The sequence below is a fragment of the Sander lucioperca genome, chromosome 13, assembly GCF_008315115.2.
Source record: "Sander lucioperca isolate FBNREF2018 chromosome 13, SLUC_FBN_1.2, whole genome shotgun sequence".
Lineage (NCBI taxonomy): Eukaryota > Metazoa > Chordata > Actinopteri > Perciformes > Percidae > Sander > Sander lucioperca.
Genome location: NC_050185.1, coordinates 21,829,869 through 21,851,819, shown reverse-complemented (window position 1 = coordinate 21,851,819; position 21,951 = coordinate 21,829,869). Strand labels below are relative to the sequence as shown.

General features: G+C 39.1%; 1 protein-coding gene across 1 annotated transcript in view; it reads left to right on the top strand.

Annotated features, from left to right (window-relative positions):
- LOC116052766 (solute carrier family 22 member 5-like) overlaps positions 1-20,796 on the top strand; it is a 32,053-nt gene extending 11,257 nt beyond the window's left edge. Inside the window, exons 3-13 of the mRNA XM_036008853.1 lie at positions 9,710-9,971; positions 15,668-15,850; positions 16,406-16,509; positions 16,712-16,866; positions 17,049-17,220; positions 17,419-17,551; positions 17,782-17,882; positions 19,337-19,551; positions 19,914-20,096; positions 20,295-20,421; positions 20,540-20,796. Coding sequence (XP_035864746.1) covers positions 9,710-9,971; positions 15,668-15,850; positions 16,406-16,509; positions 16,712-16,866; positions 17,049-17,220; positions 17,419-17,551; positions 17,782-17,882; positions 19,337-19,551; positions 19,914-20,096; positions 20,295-20,421; positions 20,540-20,609 — 1,705 coding nt within the window. The 3' untranslated portion in view covers positions 20,610-20,796. The remainder of the gene's footprint in view (positions 1-9,709; positions 9,972-15,667; positions 15,851-16,405; positions 16,510-16,711; positions 16,867-17,048; positions 17,221-17,418; positions 17,552-17,781; positions 17,883-19,336; positions 19,552-19,913; positions 20,097-20,294; positions 20,422-20,539) is intronic.
- Positions 20,797-21,951: the final 1,155 nt, after the last annotated feature.

The window sequence follows — 21,951 nt, the reverse complement described above, 5'->3', positions numbered from 1 at the left end:
ACAGATCCGCATGTACTGGAGATATTAACTCCACCACCTTGCTTTCAACAGTGTATTCACCACGTTTCTCTAAACCCAAATTATCCCCTGTAATTGATGTAGCATCCATTTTACCGCCGGTATCCTTACAAAAAAGTCCTCTGCTAAACTGTGTGTCCAAGGTATCCTTTCCATAGTTGAGCAATCATTGAATGTTTGCTCAACTATGGAAAGGATACCTTGGACCAGGTCAAAAGATGACTTTGTTCTAATGACCCCCGGAAATGTCCAATTCACTGTGAAAATAATGTCTGCCAGTCTGTTTGTAAAGAAAGTATCTGTTGCACCCACTATTAGGTTGGCTCACAGTCGAGCACTGCAGCACACCAATGCAAAATATGCAATTGACAGAGTGACCCTAAAAACATTTTCCATACCAGCGGGGACCCGCGTGTGCAATCAAGAAAATGTATTCATTGGGCAGATACCGAAATTTGTAGTTGTTTTTGTTGATAATGAAGCATATACGGCCAGCTACGCCCGCAACCCCTTTAATTTTGGACACTATAATACAGAGTTTATCTGTCTGTACGCAGATGGTCAGCCGTACCCAGCTAGACCTTTTCAACCACATTTCCAGAGAGGGCAATACACAAGAGAATATTACCAGCTGATTGAATCAACAGGGCGTCACTTAAAAGACAGACCACTGGCCATAACCAGATCAGATGGGGGTTATACAATGTTTTGTTTCAACTTGGAACCTGACGGTGGTTGTTCAGGAAATGTTTCACTGATAAAAACAGGCAACGTCAGATTGGAGACTCGTTTCAGAAACCCCTTGCCTCGGACGGTGACCCTGATCTGTTATTCTGTTTTTGATTCTGTAATAGAGATATCTAACCGTAGACAAGTCCTTCTGGATCACTACTAAAGATGAATACCATAGAACTAACTAGTATTCTTAGAAAAATAATAACTAGTGATACAAATTTTCTAGGCGTCATGGCATGCGATCAACTCCCAAAATACAGAGTCTGTAAACTACCATCTATGTTGGTTGTAAATACCCACACTAGTAATATGCCCGGTGAACACTGGCTAGCTATTTATATTACAAAAAACAAACTTTCTTTGACAACTTTGGTAACCCACCTACCAGTTTTCCTCTGGAGATAAACAATTTCCTCTTAACAAATTGCTTGGATATACAGCATTCTGGAAGACAAGTGCAAAATAATTATTCCACAACCTGTGGCCAACATTGTATATTCTTTTTATGTAATATTCTGAAAAACATGTCTTATAAAAAATTGATGAAAATGTATGGTTCTAATCTTGTATGTAATGACACAATGGTATGTCATTTTGTTAAGACCATACACCCAGATGTACTTCATGATCAGAAGTTTAAATGTGTACAGTGTGCATGTGGTGCATACCGTTAAAGTTTTGTGTAATGATGGCCTTTTTTTCACTAATAAATAAATGTGATCACAATGATTTTATCAGTTTTTTGTTATTTTATTCAATTATCAGTCAAAAATAAGGATAAAAAGATACATTCAATAGGATACATACACCCTTTTTTCTGTCGCAGTTTTACATTCAATACTGTCTTTGATATCACATTAGAGATAAAAATTTTCTTGCATGCATGAAAATAGAAAATACATGAAAATAGAAAAAATAGAAAATTAGTATTAAAACAATAAATATAAAGTAGTAAAAATCATGTAACATTCTTTAACTCTGAGCTACATTCAATACTGTCTTTTGATATCACATTAGAGATAAACATTTATTTTATTTCTTATGTCACAATACCTGTATATGATGTATAATTATCAACATCAAAAATAGAAAATAGTAAAAATAAAAGAAATAATGACAAATAATATAACATTAGAAATTAGAAATTAGAAAAAAAAAGACATTCATGATGTCTGTGCAACACAGCAATAAAAAAAAAAGAAAATCAAAAACTAGCCCACTTAGACGTAGTAATGGGGGAAGCAAACCTTAATGACCTAGGAGTTAGAGATGAATGTGAATCAGTCAATGAGGGTTGTCTAATATTTACAACTGGGACACCTGTTTTAAATGCTGCAATAGCACGATGCACTGATGTGTTAGGAATTGCTGATAGTGGAACATTTAGGTTGGCTAGTGTTTTTAAAAATACATTCCATCCTGTAGGTCTAGAACTGTCTAAAACATTATTATGTGTTGTGACACTTTTCAATAAGTCGTACAAATGAGATCCTGTCACATTCTTATTTTCAACAACAATTTCCCCCTGATCCGTCCACGATATCTGATTATTATTACGGGCTAAAGCATCCATGATATATTCAGCATTTCTCTTATTTCTTTTAGGCATATGTTTTAACACCTCTGTCCTTATTATATCATTTTCTGCGATTTCGTCCTTTGAATCATTCTCTGGTAGGGATAATGTAATTACAGTTTTTTCACGCTCATCCTGTTTCACCATGGCTAGGTAACGTTGTAAAATACTTGAATATTTTTTGGCTTTCTCATAAACATTAATGTCTGGCTGTTTCAATATGTCACTCATGGCTTGGTCCAAAGCGTTTAACGATGACTGCCTCAATGACACATTTGGTGTATGTGAGGGTTGATGCGGTTGCTGATGTAATTGCTTTAGGGACTCAATTTGATGTTGAGGAACCAAATACATTTTCTGAGTATGCTCCATCTCAGTTCCGGTTAATAAGACTTGCTATAAACGGTATAGCTGCTCCGAGTAAAGGCAATAAAAAGCCACCTGTTTGATTGATTGTCTTCTTCTTTTTTAAATGTTTGACATTTTTATCAGCTATTAGTCTAATAACTTTTTTCTTCTTTTTTAACAATGTGTACTGTTGGTTAGACAATGGTATGTTACCTCTTAACACGTTAAGGGCTATTTCACACAGCGCATTAATAAAGTCTGGGGTAGCATTGCTTACAATAACACTGCGCGATCGGGGTGCTGCCTTATGAAGATGCTGTAGCAATATGAGATTTCTCTGCATGCGTGATGACATTATCACACCTTCTGTTTTCTCGGTATGTACACAACCTGTTGATCTGAGATCAGGGATGTTCTGAGTCTTAACAAATCTGGCGTCTTGGATTTATAATCTATCAGGAGATAACCATATGCTGAACTAGTGGCATCATTAAAGGCCTCTAAAAAATATTTGCTGTTTCCAGGAAACATCTGTCTACCCAATAAACTTATCTGGTTCTTGTCCCGAGGATTTTTGAATAATACCATGTAATTTGTATTCAAACTAATTGTACGACTAGTTTTACCTTGAATAAACAGATTCTGCACTAAATATACACAGCTGAGGTTTCTATGGTGAACATATTTGGTAAATACGTTTTGAACCTCAATATTACCACTGGCATCATTCATCAAATCATCTATAATAAGTAGATTATTCTTATCTGTTGGAAGAAGGGTGTTGTCGCAAAGCGATTCAGGTATGCCATTCACAAAATTGATATTCACAGTCTTAAGTAGTTGATCATATAAAGGTTGCCAACACGAATAGATGTATACAATGTTATCAATTGTGTGTGAAATAACAGATGATAAATTTTCAATAATGTCTTTGACAAAATATGTTTTTCCACAATTCGACGGACCGCTAATAACAACACTAAAAGGGTGTTGAAACCTGCCATCAAATCCTGCAACGCATTGATTATTAGAATCCATATGGCAATGTGTTATAGTCGGGAATAATCTGTCGCTTATTGTACACCACCTTCACATTCTTGTGAACTGTAGCGTTTTTTAGATGAAACTTCTTTTTATCGCGTCTGATGGTGTGTGTTACAGTAGTCAAATGATCTGTGGAATGCTGATTGGCCACAAATGCCTTTACCAGACATATTAATGACTCATGGGTGACCACTTGCGCATTTTTTGAATTCAGTGTTACACCTTTGCATTTAACCGTTGTTTTGCCGTGAGCTGTTCGATATGCATAACACTTTGGCCCGCCCGAAACGAACTCGGTGATGTAGTCTTCCGAAAGGAGACCACAGACTTGTTCTGTGTTAAGCTCATCCGTTAAAGCACCTAGATATGGCCCTAGCTTGGGAATCCACTCTCCCTCTTTGGTTGTGAAAACGACACTATCTGTATCACAATACAAAACACGCTCTTGCAGTTTATCTAGCAAATCATAAAGTTCGAGTCGGGCATATGCAGTAGTCATAGCACCTATGAAGACATTTACATCTTTTGTATTGTAATCCTGACTTTCTGTCTTACACCACTTTCTGTCTTACGCCCCGTCATAGGTTAGAGCTACGGTGTCTTTGGGGATAAATAATGTTTTAAAAACCCCCATACAGCTGGATGCAAGCGTTGCAAATACGAAGGGGTCAAGACCTGTACTTTCTTTGAATGCATCGCGGTATGTTGTGCATGCTTTACGCAAGACGGACACATCATTAATACAATAACGGCGTATCTCATTTTGAAAATCAAATGTGTCATTGCGAACCGTGTCATACCATTCCATGAATGTTTTTTTAGCATCGTCAGACATCTCCTCATAGCCATAGTGTACGGGTTCAGGATAAGGACCAACGTATTTCTCGTTCTGTAGTGTGTTAAATGCATGTGGGAAAAATCCCTTCATCAAATCACTGAAACCCATAGCAGCAGGTGTTTTGGCTAATGCCATAGGCATGAAACTGAATGAATCTATCCAGCGCTGTCGTAGTTCTGTATTGTACATCATAAGAACTCTGCTACCGTGCATGGTCAGTTTTGGACAAATGTGTTGTTTAGCAAAATACTCTAGCATAATATAACTGTCAAACCCTGATGCATTGTGAGCAGTGAATGTATAATCAGTAAATCGCGGTTTTTGGTAGTGATCAACAAAGCGGCGACACAGTTAGCGGTGTGGAAACAATTTTGATTTCCATTAATATCCATAGCGCAAACATAATTAGCCTCATGTTTACCATTGTGATAACGTGTTTCAAAATCATAGAATATGTATTTTGTACTATCTTTTTTTTTTTTCAATGGGTTGGATAAAGCATTCATGTAATTCATCAGTTGACTGTTCACCACAATGTTTGCATACGGGTGGTCTACAGACATGTGTTTGATTTTTTACCGTATGGTATGTCAATTTACAGTCCTCACAAAATTTCATCATATCGCATGGGATGACTTTGTGTGTTGTACCCACTAGTTTATGCTGATCAAAACAATGTTTGGATTTGCATATGCGTTTACAATCGGGACACTTTATAGTATTACCAGGAAAAACATGACATGCTGTAAAACACACATTACAGCGTTGACTGCATAGGTGAGACAACGGTTTATCGTACGTCATGTAACAAGCATCACACACATATGCAGCACCAAAAAACCCTGTTTTGTTTTTAATAAGACAGTAATGATCATGATGTACGTATAACCATACCGTTTTCACATGCAGTTCGTTGTGTGTTTTGAAAATGTGTAGCTTTTTACGACCGGATCCGTGATGAAATATTACAATTTTCACATTCAAGTGGTTCTGAAATTTGTCAACATCTGAGAATGATACGTTGTGTGAATATTCATACCCCAGATCACTATGAAGTTTTTTAGCAAAGTTTATTTTGTCACTTTGAGACATGCATGGATCAACATAATGTGCCAGACAGATTGCGAAACACAGATTGTGATCATCGTCCTCGGTGTTCTTGAGATTGTACAAATGATTCCCCTTTTTGCATAATATGTCATCATAAGCTACACTGCCTAATTTTAGACGCTTACCTCCTACTCCTCCACTCATGTTTCTAGCTACTGTTACAATGAATTCTAGTGAGTCATCTGTCATTGAAGTATCGTTACTTTGTAAAACTTGGGAAATATGCTCCAAAAATAAGTCTGCATTATACTGATCATTTGAATGCAAAACGGCATGAATATCATCAAGTAGCGATGCCCCCCTTAGGGAGACATTTAAGATACTATCTTGACTGGCGTTCTCTAATGCTCTATCGATGATACCTGTTAACGTATTATGCACCTGGCGGGGGACACTACCTATGTCATTCAGATCAATGTTTCGCAAATCTAACCTCTGACGCAATACAGATGCATTAAAGTTAGGAATCTCTCTGGTAACAATTTCAGTTGACACCCTAGAGGAACTACCATCCCCAGACTGTGTATTTACATGCGTGTTATCTGGTGTATGTACATATGTGTTAGCTGCATTACTGGTACTGGGTTGTACATCTGTATATATATTTGCAGGTCCAGGAATTAAAGTATGCAAGCAAGCTAACTAGTACTGGCAGAGTGCCAAAAAAGTGAATTGCTTCCCCAAAAACCAAAATCCCTTTTAAGACACACCCTGTAGTAGAGTGTAACAAGTTTAACTAGTTTTTTTTAACCCTACCCCTGTTTCCGGCTTCATAGACACACCTCTTCCGGTCAATAATTTACATTTTCCATATATAACTATTTTCTGATTTCCGGCTTCATAGACACACCTCTTCCGGTCAATAATTTACATTTTCCGGATATGACGATTTTCTGATTTCCGGCTTCATAGACATACCTCTTCCGGTCAATAATTTACATTTTCCGGATATGACGATTTTCTGACTTCCGGTTTACTATTTCCGCTTCCGGTTTCATAGACACGCCCACTTCCGTCCGCCATGTTTGCTGCAGTATATAACTACTTGTATTCTTTATTATTCTAACATCTGTGTAGACAATTTCATCTTCAGAGTTACCTGGAAAAAGTAACAGATGTGAAATATGCTTTACAAAATAATGTTCATGGTATTAAATAAATACTACCATGAGAAACGGCTGGCTTTGACACTGGAACTGGAAGACAAACATACACATACAGTCTCTACAGTTGTAGAATAATGCACAGTAATACACAGTAAAATCAACTACCAGCTGTTAACTATGGAGACATTTTCTATTCCAATTCCATTTGAATTAAAAATTTGTAACTACTCAAATGTTTGCATCAGAAAGAGGGATTTCTAACAGTTTGTGTCTGAATTTAATGGAAAAGGCTCCGAGACTTACTGAAGAGGCCAGTTTTACAACAGGGAATACAGTACAGAGACAGTTTGGCTTCTTGCACCCCAGGGCTGAGTCAGCTGTACAGCTAACCAAGCTAAATAGTTAACGGCAGCTAACTACAATAAGCTGTTAATTTAGCAACAATTAACATTAGCCTAAAGCTAATGTTATCCATCCAAAACTCCTAAATCACCACGGTACTGTATTTACTATCGTCAAACTGGTCTTATAACTTTCATGACATCTTAATGAGAAGTCCAAATGGTTCCACTTTATTTGAGGTCAAGGGAATTATTTATGACACAGTTAGAAATTGACAGGGTTATCAAACTTTATATCTTTATTACAAGTCCACTTGTTTCACTGTACTTGAGGTCAAGGAAAATATTCATAACACAATTATAATGGTCTCATGACAGCCAATGTAAAAACCAACCACTTACGACAGTTTAATGTAATGTTAACACATATAGCTAAATAGTTTCTTAAAGTTTGATAATTAGGCCTGCTATGACATTTATGTTGAGTTGTCATAACAGAGATTGTTGTTATGGGTAATGTTAAGTTTTCATAATACAAACATCTCAAACAATGGTAACTTTGCATTCAAAATGTCATAATTTACCAAATGACACTTAATGACAACCATCATAAACATTCATAAAGACTCATGTTCATGACGTGTCCTGTCAGTCTTATCCACACCCCTTCAAATAAAGTGTTACCGTATGAACATATATTTCTCGTTAAGTTGGATATATCAATAAAATCAAGGCTCATAATAAGCAGCCACCTTATGAAATTAAACATGTACACCTATTTTACATAGAAAAGATGAAGGAATAAAGTGTATTATATATATATTTTACAAATATTTTACATATATGTTAAGTTTAAAATGTCTTCTGTAATTCCTGTTTTAGATGTAGGATTGATTTTTCTTTTATCCACAATTGGTATTAAACACAATCTAATTTATTTACCTACTTTTTATTTCTAGATGCACATTCACTTTATTCAGTAAAACACCATTAGGTGCTTATTCTTCCAGAAGGTAATCTAGAGTGTCTCTTCATTACGTTACCGGTTTTGATTGTACCAGTGGTAAAGAGTTCAGACTGAGTCACATATTCTTCATCCTGAGTCACTATTATATCTAGTATCTGTATTTGCTGTAGTTGCAATTGGCAGATAAAAATTCCCCCGCTGTCCCACTGCACCAAAACACTGCGGACCTCCAGTAGGTTCAGAGAAATTGTATTCAATAGAACCTAAAAAAGAAAAGCGATGAAACAAAAGCATTTCATTTTTAGTATGCAAAAGGAAATAATGCAAGATCATTTACACATTTATATTATATACTTATTATATTATATACATTATATTCTTCTGCCAAATCATTATTTTAAGTTGATTTTTAGCTGCATTTCTAAAGTCAGTGATTGTAAACTTTCTGAATTACTTCTATTAAATATATTTTTTACTGAAATATTGTCTATACACCATACAGTTAAATGCACTAACATTTTTTCACTCAAATGTACCTTTTGCCAGAGCTGTTGTTGCCAGAGCCGTGAAGATCACGCAGATGGAAATCATTGTTTTTCTGTTGTAACACACAAATCAAAGGTTATTTTTAGTGTTACATTTTATTTGTATTTCTATTTAAATTCCATTTATGTAATGTATAATTACAAAATGTTAAGTGTCAGTTTGAAGCTAAAAAGTCAATTTTAATAAAAATAAGACTAAACAATATGACTCGCACACATGGACTGTTTCAGAAAATAGGAATTTATACACTCTTAGATTTTATAACCCATTTTTTGATTGATTTTATAATCAATGGTTTAGGAAAGATGTCCAACTTCGTAGCTTTAGTGCTTGGTACATATGCATACCGCTATCTATAAATACTGCCACAGTAGTTTTACACAAAAAATCTGTACATATCTACTTGACTTGCACTCCTTCAGCACATGTCCCTCTCTCTGTCCCATGTGTTTCTTTATCTCTGTGTGCAGGCGCTAAGATATTGATTGGCAATGTCCTTTACTCATCTGTGGGAACATTTTTAGGCTTTGCCATTGGCTACATGATGCTACCTCCCTTTTGTTTTCTTTTTAAGGGACTAGAGATCTCTCCTTTTGGATTTGTCTTTGCTTGGGCTGGCGTACCTCCCCCCTCTGATGTTAGGTTGCACTCACTACAAGGAAGCATACCACGAATAACCATACAATTCAGGCTTTTTTTATCTTTCACCAGGGAAGAGTTTAGAGCAGTGGTTCTCAAACCTTTAACACTGCGTACCACTTCAGAAAATATTAAATATTATTATTGTGAATGTTGTAGTATTTGTATAGTATTATGTTTTGAAATTGATTTCACTTTTTCAAAAATAAATCAGATTCCATCCGCGCACCACAAGAGAGAGCTCGTGTACCCCCAGTGGTACTTGTACCAGAGTTTGAGAACCAGTGGTTTAGAGTATTTGAATAATTGTTGTAATGAAAACTCTTGAAACCAGTAAAGCCTTGAGTGTGTTATTGGTAAACTGATTACTGATTAATGTTTTATCTTGTACAGGGTGTGGCTTGGTGAGGTGCCAGACCGCTCTCTTTTATTCCGTTGCAGTTTAAAAAGAAGTCTGTATGATTTTGACGGTGGAGGGGACAGTTGTGATTCTAATATGAATGATTATGATAAAATTACTGCTTTTCTTGGTCAGTGGGGACGCTTCCAGCAGATTGTCTTCTTCCTGCTCTGTGCCAGCAGCGTGCCCAATGGATTTGCTGCTTTCTCTGTTGTCTTCTTGACTGACATTCCCAATCACCACTGCCTGGTTCCTGAGGTTAACCTGACCCAAGATTGGCGCAATGCTATCATACCGATAGAGGTAATGAAGTTCTTCAATTCTGATAGTGAAAGGAGTCATTTTTTGGGGGTTGCGACGCAAAAAAAAAAATGTATTTACAGACGTCTCTCTCCAGAAGTTGGCCTCAATGTCAAAATTGGCGTCTGTAAAAACTACTGAAAACTGGCTACTGAAACACTGGCCCGCTGTAGGGTGTCCGGTAAGAACGTGAACCAGAGATGTCTGACTTTGAGATCCAGGAAGATTTATTTATGACTTGAACATGAAGTTAACTATGAAGTGTTACATGTGAAGTTGGATGTGGTTCTGAAATATAAGCAAATAACGCACATTAATAAGCATCTGACTTACTGTGAACATTATTTACCAAAACTAAATGTTATAGCCACCAGCATATAACAAGAAACAATACTAAGGATTACATTAATTTCTCTGTAATAATTAACATAATTGTGACATATTGCTCAGTAACACAAACTAAGAATAAGCCACATCTATTACAGCACACATATCCATGACGGAGCAAACAGTGTAATACACCTTTAATAGCTAAGCCCGTGGCTCCACAGCGCTAGTCCGTTTACTGGTGATTGTGTGGCCAGCACCTCCACGGCAGAAGATAGAGCGTGCACTGGATCGGCTGCACCGTGTGCCTCTGCTGCTGAGGCAATAAAAGACCTCAAAAAGTAAATGCATCTTGTCTTGCCTTTTCACATTCTTTGTATGACCTCCGACCGAAGCTGTAAGGCTGCTGCATTGGGCTTAATGTTTGGTGGCCCCGGGTCGGGTTCGTCCATCTCTGCTTCTGGCTGTGGCGGAGGCACACCACATTTGTATGTCACATTGTGCAGCACACTGCATGCCAGCACAATGCGACACACCTTCTGTGGGCTGTAAAGCAGCATGCCACCAGTTTTATCCAGGCAGCGCTAATGGCCTTTCAGCTGCCCTATGGTCCGCTCCACCACTGACCGAGCTTGAGTATTGGCGCTCTTGCTCATTCTGGTTGGGAAATGCCTGACTGGTCAGCCAGCTCTCTCTGGAAAGCCCCCGTTACCCCAGGTAACGCATGGTTCCTTACTGTCTCACAGTCTAAAGCCGGCCCAAGCTCAGCACAGAGTTCCAACAAGATAGCCCTTGGCAACTTGAATCGACTCATTAGTCATCATCGTGGGCCAGCAAATCCGTTTGGTCTCTGAATACACGCTCTCTCTGGATTCTACAATTTGCGATGTCTTCAAGCAGTGCCAGAGCAGCCGTATAGCAATATCTTTTACACGTCCTTTTATAGGCTACACCTAATTTCCCACACCTTGTTCAGTTATTTACACATAATCCACGGAACAATTGAGCATCACATGTGCCCCAATGGATGAGCCCAATTTATTTTTATTTATTTATTTGATAGGGACAATGCTCATTGATCAACAGACAAATTACTTGCTGTAAACAAGCCAGAGTTAGCCACAAGTGCTAGTCCCTAGCCAGGTCTTAACAGGCACCCTAAAATACAAAAGTCAATACAAATACACTATAAATTTAAGAAATACAGTAGCAATATAATAAATACAGCAGCATTTATTATAGCACAATTTTAAAACAATATGAATATACCCTCAAACAGACAATATATTGCTCAACTCATCTAACCTTCAACATAATTGCAATATAAAATACAGTATAAAAAAATAAAATGAAAAATAAAAGCAAAATATGGTCATGGGCTTAAGTGTGTGGTGTGTAATTGGCCCTAATCCAAGATTTAAGATGTTTTTTTAAAAGAGAGACTATTACACTCCCTTAACTCATTGGGCAGACTATTCCAAAAAAATGTGGCTCTGATAGAAAAAGCTGTGCTTCCAATCCTACTTTTTCTAAATTGAACTATGCAGTCCCCTCTGATGTTGAAGTTTCTGAAGTTTTCAAAGCTAAACATATTGTATTTTTTAATTATGTGACAATGATGATAGCTATTACCCTTACGGTCCAATGTCTTTAATGCCTGTTTATAAAGTGACTCCAATGGTTGCAATGTTGTTTTATTGGCTTGCGACCAGCTAGTTAAACAGTAAGAAAAATGTGAGAAGATCATTGCATGCAAGAAGAGCTTTGCTGCCTTCATTGGTAGGTATGGTTTTATATGCTTAAAATTTGCCAGGTTAAATTTAACAGTATTGGCCACCTTTTTTATATGCTTTTTAAATGAGAGTTGTGAGTCTAGGATGATTCCCAGATATTTAAAGTCAGATACCAATCTAACCTTCTCTTGGTTAACAATTACCAAGTCAGGCTCACAGAGACAATTGCATTTTCCCATGCCAGTCTTGTAGTTGCACAGCGAGTATATATTTCATATGTGGTAAATAATCCATGCTGCGTGCAATATTAACCATATACAGAGGGTGACATGCATTTCCTGAGTGATTTTGTCGTTCGTTTGACACCCTCAAGTTTAACAGAAGTTATTAAGTGGTGGCGGATTAAACAGTTAATAGAATTTCCCGTTTGGGTTTTGGCATTCTGATGTGAATGATCCACATCAATGATCAAACTTTTATTAGTGGTGGTAATCTTTATTATGACTATTATTGCCACCACTCATCACATCCCCAACCGGTGCCGTCAGACACCGCCTACCAAGAGTCTGGGTCTGTCCCAGGTTTTTTTCCTAACAAAAAAAGGGAGTTTTTCCTTGCCACTGTGCCAACCACTGTAATAGTTGGGGCTTCGTAAACTACGGAGTGTGGTCTAGACCTACTCTATCTGTAAAGTGTCTCGAGATAACTCTTGTTATGATTTGATACTATAAATAAAATTGAATTGAATTATGTTTTTGAATAGTCAACGTCATAGACGAATGACAGTAATTGTAGTGGAAACTTTATTTTGTAATGTTTTACAAATGTTTTCAGCACTTTTCAGTTAGAATTCGCCACATTACAGAGCCAGAAAAGACTTTGCGGACGGCCCGCACATTCTCACAACTGCTCAACAGTTTGCGTGACGGCCCGCACATTCTCATGTCAAGTTCATTTTTTATACATCGCAAAGTGTCTGTGAAAACCAGCATACGCAAGCTTTTCGTGCGTACGCAACATTTGTACATGAGGCCCCTGGTCTTTATGGCTGCCGGCCCGCCAGGTGGACCAAGTCGGACAGGTTCGATTGGGGTAATAAGATGGTGGTAGTCAGAACCGATGAGCAGGACTGGCTGCGCTTGTTCTATATTCTGTAGAGGAAACCCTCGGAGGTGGCGGTACTTCTTCTGCAGTACACTGACAGAATGCGTGTGTTCAGCCAGTCCTAGTTCTTTGGCCGTGAAAGCTCTCTTGATCTCGTAGACTCTGCGTGGCTGGGATGCAGGAGACAGCGTAAAGGACACTGCCTCCCCATGAAGGACCTGGAGATCCTGGTGCACGGTTCTGAGGGGCAAGTCCTCAGGTCGGCCTTCAAGTCCAAGTTCTTGGGCAGCAGAGTGCAACAGAATTGACCTCTCTGAGCCGTCGTCCAGGATAGCATACGACTCCAAAGTACGATCTCCATTGCGTAGTAAAACTTTGCTGACCTTTAATAGCACCTTTCGTCCTCCAGGTGGCCGGTCAACATACAGTACCTCCTGTGCTGTATTCAGGAGACAGGAGTCTGCTAGTGGGACTCTACCTTGGCTCTTGTCTGCCTTCTCTGGGGCCATGCTGTTGAGCTCGTGGAGGACAAGCAAGTGTCTCTTGTTGCAGCTCTTGCAGGTCATCTTGAGATCTGCTGCTCTGTGGGCTTGCCCACAGCGCCAGCACCTGTTATTATCTTAAATCTAGCTCTGTTTCTGGACTGTAGTTAGCTGCTTGAAATTGGGGCAGTTGTTGAGGGAGTGCTTCCCATGGTCACAGTATGGGCAGTACTTCTTCCCTTTCTCCTGACTAGCAGGAGCTGTGGGCTTGACTTCAGGCAGTGGGTGTTCAGTACCCAATAGAATGGTAGCCGATTTCCCTGAGGGCTTGGTCGGTCTGCTTGGTTCCTTCTTGGGGCTGACCTCTTTGCGGGAGCTGAACCTTGTTGTGTCAACCTGCACCTGGATCTCAAACTCCAGCCAGTCGGACAGGTCGAGGAGGGTAGGGATTGGGACACGATGAGAATGGATGAACCTGCGAAAGCTAGACCTTAAGTCATGTAGTAGCTTCCCAGGGAGTCTAGAAACATGGGATCCACACTGCAGCTCCACTAGACCCTTTGTCCCTAGCTGCTCCAACATGCTAACAAGGGAACGGACTTTCAGGGCAAAGGTCCGAAATGACTTCACATCCCCACTGACAATATTGGGTCCATCCATCAGTTCGACAACGCGCTGGAGTGCCAACTGGTGAGTTTGTCCGAACTGCTGGTTGAGGGATGCCATGGTGTCTGAGAATGGGTATGGTGAATTCATGTATGAGTCAGCTATTAACAAGGCTTCCTCAAGTTTGAGATGGTCACACAAGATTTGGAATTTAAACCTCTCTGTGAATCCGCAGGGAGGATGTTGTCCAGTGCCATCTTCAACCTTAAGAATTCCCTTGGGTTTGGAAGATTGAATGAATGAAGTCCGGGATTGTAGGGTTTGGTCCCCTGTATGACCGCTCCTGCCCACCGACTGGGCTCTGAGATCAGTGTCTGGAGTGACGGTGCTGGGGGGCACCATATCCTTCTAGCTGGTATCCGTACTCAGGAGAGGTGGCATGATGTCTCTCTGGCCTCCTGCTGTACTCATAAGGGTGAGCATAACGTCTTTCCGATGAGCAGCAAATCACTGGGGAGCGGGCACAATGTCTCTCTGGTGTACGGCTATACTCGTAGGAGTGAGCGTGACGTCGATCTGTTGAGTCATGGCGTTCTGAGGAGTGGACAGGATGTCCCTCCAGCGGACGGCTGTACTCGTAGGAACGAGCGTGACGTCGATCCGGTGAGTCGTGGCATACTGAGGAGTGGACATGATATCGCTCCGGCGGACGGCTATACTCGTAGGAACGAGCGTTATGTCTTGAACTTGAACTAAGAACTTGAACCAGAGATGTCTGACTTTGAGATCCAGGAAGATTTATTTATGACTTGAACATGAAGTTAACTATGAAGCGTTTACATGTGAAGTTGGATGTGGTTCTGAAATATAAGCAAATAATAACGCACATTAATAAGTATCTGACTTACTATGAACATTATTTACCAAAACTAAATGTTATAGCCACCAGCATGTAACAAGAAACAATACTAAGAATTACATTCATTTCTCTGTAATAATTAACATATTTGTGGCTGCACAAATAATATTAAACAACTGCACATCTATCAGCTATGCAATAAGAAACACAGCAACAGCAATATTATCAAGGCGATAATATATCTCTCTCCAAATAAATGTCACGTCGTAATGCAGACGAAAGTTATCCACATTGTAGCAGAACACTTCTTGAAATATGAATAAACGTAGTTTTAACATTTACACAGATAACGAGGCAGTAAAACCCATAACAGTTTAGCTTCAACAAGTCCGAAAACGGGAAAGGAATAAAGAAAAAAAGTCTGTTTTACAGCTGCTGCGGTCTGTCCCCTTCTCCTGACCCATACCTGATACGTACCCAACGGCAAGATTTCTTTACACAGTACGGAACCATACACAAGGCATAGGTTAATTGGAAAATAAATGTTACTAATAACACTAATAAAGTTTGTGTTATTGTGACTGTTAGGTGGTGCATGGGAAACAGAGGTTGAAGAGATGCAGCAGATACAGGCTGGATGTGGTCAGAAATCTCTCTGCTCAGGGATTGTTTCCTGACAGGGATGTCAACCTCACTGACCTGGAGCATGAGAGCTGTGTAAATGGGTGGAGCTACAGCAGAGACATCTACCAATCTACCATAGTCTCTGAGGTGAGTGTGTACATGATGATGATGATGATGATGATGATGTATTTTATTTAATGGCGCCTTTCAAAAAACACAAGTTCACCTTACATCAAATTATATCAGTAATAAGCAGCAAAGCAGAGAGTTAAGGTTGATATAAAATAAGCTGCAGTTGTTGCAGTTAACATAAGCTACATTTTAGTTTAAAAAGATTAAGAGCAGTTTTGAATTCTTTCATGGAGTCCTGTATGCAGATGTAAGGGGGTAGTGAATTCCAAAGTTGAGGTGCAGTGTGGGAGAAGGCCCCGGCACTCGTTGTGCGTCATCTAATATGCCACATCTACTAAAATTTAAGTCTTTGTTGGTGTAGTTTAAGCCGTAGTATAGAGGTAGTAATAGTAAGAGATCTATAATTAGTCATTAACCTTGACTAGAACACACTGTACACAAGAAAAATAATTGTCCAACTGAATGTATGCAACTTTTCCAGTATTCTACTCAGGAAGAAAGGGTTTGAGTGATTCTTAATTGAAAATGGATCTTAGGTTGTTTTTCTTTGTCCATGCATTGATACTTCAGTTTGACCTGGTGTGCAGTGATCAGTGGAAGCAGCCGTTCACTTCCACAGTTTACTTCCTTGGAGTTCTTATTGGATCCTTCATCTCAGGACAGCTCTCAGACAGGTACTAAAAACACATCTCGCAATGAAATTATAAACACGCTTTATTCTTAGAAAATGTTTAATTCTTCTGCCTAAAGAAAACATTGCAAATTTTTAAAATGATCAGTTCAAACTAATATAATTTTTAGCAGTCTGTACTCTTTCAAGATATTTTAATCTTATTTTTATTTGCTCTTATTTCATTGTTTGACTTCTCACTCTAGGTTTGGAAGAAAGCCTGTTGTCTTTGCCACCATGGCAGTTCAGAATTTTTTTTTATTTGTTCTAATCTTTTCACCTTCTTGGACGGTGTTCTCCATCCTCCTCTTCACCAGTGGTTTGGGACAGATCTCCAACTATGTCGCTGCTTTTGTGCTGGGTAAATGTGAACATGTAATGCTCTGGTAACAACAAATAATACTTTTATACAGTAGTGAGTGATTTTGAATAATATACATATATTGTGTGTACTGTACATGTCCTGTTTATTTACTGTGTATCATGGATATCTTCACTTATTACCTGCACTTCTGTCATGCATTTATCTCTCTCTTTGTGCAGGCACTGAAATCTTGACTGGCAATGTGCGGGTCATGTTCTCATCTTTGGGTGTATGTCTGGGCTATGCCGTTGGCTACATGACACTGCCTCTCTTGGCTTACTTTTTAAGGGACTGGAAATCTCTCCTGTTGGCTATCTCTCTGTCTGGTCTGCTTTACCTCCCTCTCTTGTGGTAGGTTGTACTCATAACAAGACAATGTATTAATGGTAAGTTTAGCTTACCGTGCAACCTTAAGTGTCAGGAGACAAAAATAATAATTTGGCTGTTTTAGAAATATCTAACTTGCAGTAACCCTGTTTGTTGCTTTGTTTTTAAGCCCCTATGATCCAGCCTGAACCTTTCTGTTTCTCTTTTTAAATACTGAGGCAGGTTCATCCCAGAGTCCCCTCTGTGGTTACTCTCTCAGGGAAGAGTGAAAGAGACTGAGACCATAGTGAGAAAGGCTGCTAAGATGAACAAGGTTGAGGCTCCACAGGTCATCTTTGACGATTACAGTGTACATGTAAGTCTGTCTTGACTTAAATCATGCAGGACCAGACACAGGAGCCAATGTGTGTGCTTGAGGACACACATTGTTAGTACAATTCACCCCATAGGGAGGATGTACAAATTGCATGGTAATTCTTTCAGCAGATGTTGAGATATTTCATTCTGGGCCGAAGTGGTGGACAGTGAGACCCACCAGTCAAAATACAACAAACTGCTGGTAAGACTGAGATTTGTATGTTGCAGGCTGATGAGACAAAGGCACACCCTAGGCAACACCACAATGTCTTCGACCTGCTGAGGACAAAAAACATCAGAAACATGACTGTCATTCTGTGCCTGGTGTGGTGAGTCTCCAGTCTGAGCATTTCAATCACCAAAGACATCAACACAAACAATTAGATATTAGGCATTATTAATTACAGTTGCTCAAACACCTTAGCATAATTAATTTCAGTACAACAACACTACACAAAGCAGCCTAAAACTAATCAGCCTGATTACGCATTCATCCATCCATCCATCCATCTTCAACCACTTATCCGGGGTCGGGTCGCGGGGGCAGCAGCTCCAGCAGGGGTCCCCAAACTTCCCTTTCCCGAGCCACATTAGTCAGCTCTGACTGGGGGATCCGGAGGCGTTCCTAAGCCAGGGTAGAAATATAATCCCTCCACCTAGTCCTGGGTCTTCCCCGAGGCCTCCTCCCAGCTGGACGTGCCTGGAACACCTCCCTAGGGAGGCGCCCAAGGCACATCTTTACCAGATGCCCAAACCACCTCAACTGGCTCCTTTTGACGCAAAGGAGCAGCAGCTCTACTCCGAGTTACTCACAGATGACTTCTCAAGTTATCTGTAAGGGAAACGCTGCCACCCTCCTGCGGGAAACCCATTTTGACCACCTTCATGATCGTAGGTGAGGGTAGGAATGAAAATTATATGATAATGCTTTTAACGAACACAATTGGCCGTGTTCATGGGGGGAAGCCAGTGAGGTTCTTGTCCTTTTCATTGCACTCAAACTCCTCCTACTGGTCCCAAACGTCCCAGTGAAACTCCTCACTGGTAGGTGAAAAGAAGCAATTGGGGAGTGTTAGACAGCAATGCATTACTATGTAACACATTTCAGTAATGTACCTGTTTTAGTAATTTGCAGGACTATTTTACTGGATTGCACATTGCAGTGGTGTATGTAATAAGGTGATTGCTCAGAGTATTCATTTATGTGATTAAGAAAGAGAATGAGATTTAAAATGGAGAACTCAGTGGTGTCTGTGGCTCGGACCGCAAGGACCTGGGTGTGACCAGCTGTCCTTGGCTGCGACAACCCCCTCCTGCAGATTCATGCTACACAACATCAAGAGGATAAGGCCGTTCTTCACCTAGAAGGTGATGCAGGTTTTGTTCCTGGCTCTTGTTAGCTTGAGTCTAGCCAACTGTAGTCTGACTCACCGGATGTAGACAGTGGGTATAAGCCTGCTACTTGCTGGCTATTTTGGCTGCCATTCTCCTCCCCATCCGCTATGATGAAACATGCTCCATACTGACTGATCAGGAGAGCAGAAACACTACACATCCTCGTCGCAGACTAAAAATACTCACCTGTTAAGACTGGATCTTGGCCCATGCAACACAAAATTCATATATAGATATTCATAACACATATTAATATATATTCCAATATTGCTTTGGATAAAAGCGTCAGCTAAATTAATGTGATGTAATAACATTAAATGTAGTTAATGCTGTTTCTTTGAGGATTTCCATTCAAAAATCTCTGTTGTCTGTGATTCTTTCTTCCCAGGTTCACTCTGAATACTGGATACTTTGTCCTGTCCTTGAACACATCCCGACTTCATGCTAACCCCTATCTCAGCTGCTTCATCTCAGCAGCTGTAGAGGTACCAGCATACATTTCCAATTGGCTGGCTCTGAGATACCTTCCACGACGACTGTCTGCCATCTGTGTCTTGCTCCTTGGAGGAGTGTCACTGTACTTCATTCAACTGGTGCCTGAAAGTAAGCTGTGTCACGACATGGTGCATCACGGGACGGTCATATTTCCAAGCAAATATTTTTAAGTCTAGATGCCCTGGTAGCCGCATGGTTATAGCGTATGCTTTATAATCGCATGTCTTGGGTTCAATTCCGGCCCTTTGTTGCATGTCATTCTCTCTCTCTCTCTATACACCATTTCTACACTGTCCTCTCTCAAGTAAATGTGCAAATGCCAAAAAAATCTTGTGTGTATGTATATATTATATATATATATATATATATATATATACACACCTTAAATGGCTGTGTGAAGGGGATCATACAGGGACAGACATCTTTTTTGTTCCATTATGTTCTTAGACAAACCATTTCTTACGTTTCAGGTTTATCAGATCTGTCTGTTGGTCTGGAGATGTTGGGTAAATTTGGTATCTCCACCGGTATGGCCCTGATGTATCTCTACACAGCAGAGCTTTATCCAACAGTGCTCAGGAGCACAGCGACAGGGACATGCTCTACTGTTTCCAGATTGGGAAGCTGCATTGCACCTTCTTTGATACATCTGAGTGAGTAAACAAAAGCAATTACTAACATTTGTTTAACCTGGATTTATCTTAGCACATTGACACATTTTAGTTTATAAGCAGCAGATTCGACCTGTAGTTTGGTATTTATATTTGGTATTACATACTGTAAATGTTTACAGGATACATATGCAGGACCAAGGACCTCCCTCATCCTAATTTCCCCTTCTCCTTGTACAGGTGAAAACTTTAAGTACCTGCCTTATATTACAGTGGGGACTCTGGCTGTTATTTCTGCCTTTGCTGCTTTCTTCCTGCCAGAGACTTTTGGACAACCTCTTCCTCCAACTATTCAACAGATGCAGAGGTAGGTTCCTTAAGGAATGGATAAATATTTGTAAACTAACTAATAATAACTAATCACTAATAATTTTGTCTCCTGTAAACCAAGTGATGGTTTGTTTGTTTGCCTTTTTTAATAACAGCATGAAGGTTCCATTCATCACAAGAAAAGATCATTCAAAACCTGTGGTGCTTTTCGAAAGTCAACTCTGATTGTCTAAAACATTACTTACACAAGCTATTAATAAATGTTGTACCATTTACTATCATTCCTAATGTTTGCTGTTCTAACTATTCAACATTTCTATCAACAACATGTCAATCAGTACACATGGATTTAATGATTTTACATGACCTTTTTGTAAGAAGTGAAATTAAAAGAATCATATTTACACGTGTACTAAAACATTTTTGAGTAAATAAAATTTGCCCTTCACTTTGTGAAAATCACAAAGATGTATACAAATATTCACTAGAAACTGAAATATGCAAATGTGTTGGATTTGAAGTAAAAGATACAGTTATAACATCAACCCTAAACAAGGATACTGGTTCTGATTAAATTGGTATCAGAATATTAGAAACTTTGTTTCATGTATACGTATGTACGTTTGTTTAGTACATTATTTTATCTTTTTGACAGCAGTATTATGCAAGTATGGTAATAATTGCATTGGCACTGAGCGTGTGTAATGCACAGGATTGTTATACTTTTCATTTTACAGTTTTTTTTAATGCTGTTGCAGAGATAACATTACTCCAGTTTTGTGGAGATATTTTAAAAGCACTATTGTTTGAATAACTGTCATGTTCCTTGGTACTGTGTAAGTCACATACTTTCACAAATCCAGTGACAAAATAACAATTTATTTTAGTTATTTCTGACAAATGTCCATTTACCAGAAAAATGGAAAGTGACATAATGATTGTCCAGTTAATCGCCTCAACCCAGATATCAATACTGTTGTATAATACTGTTACAGTATGATTCACAGATACAGAACAATGCTCTCCAGACCTGATTTTAAACAATGTAAGTGAACTAGGCAGGCACCTAAGCACCACCAGCAGGTTTTTTCAATGGATCACATGCCCTGTCTACTTTTAAATATCTATAAAAGTGGCACCCAGTATATACATTGTATGAATAGATCTATGCTCACCCTTCATTACAAAGTTCAAACTGTTTTGTTCAAATTGTACTGAGTCAGGGTGGCTGTCTGACAGAGATATAGATTGTCGTTGAAACTGGGCTAGTGCAGGAAAGCCAAGTACTGTTCAACACTGACAGTTGCAAAGTTCAAATTCCATAAAAAGTAATATGTCTAATATATCTATTGAGTCCAATATTGATACTTGTGCCATGTACTCAAATCAAGACTGAGGATTGATAGTGCTATAATTATAACTACAATATCTGTTTAAGCGAACAGTTTGACATGTTTGGGAAATACGCTTATTCACTTTCTGGTGGAATAAACTCTCAGCGCAAAAGTGAAGAAGCACATTTCCAAAATGTCAAACTATTGCAAGTTCAATTGGGTTTGTTATAGTG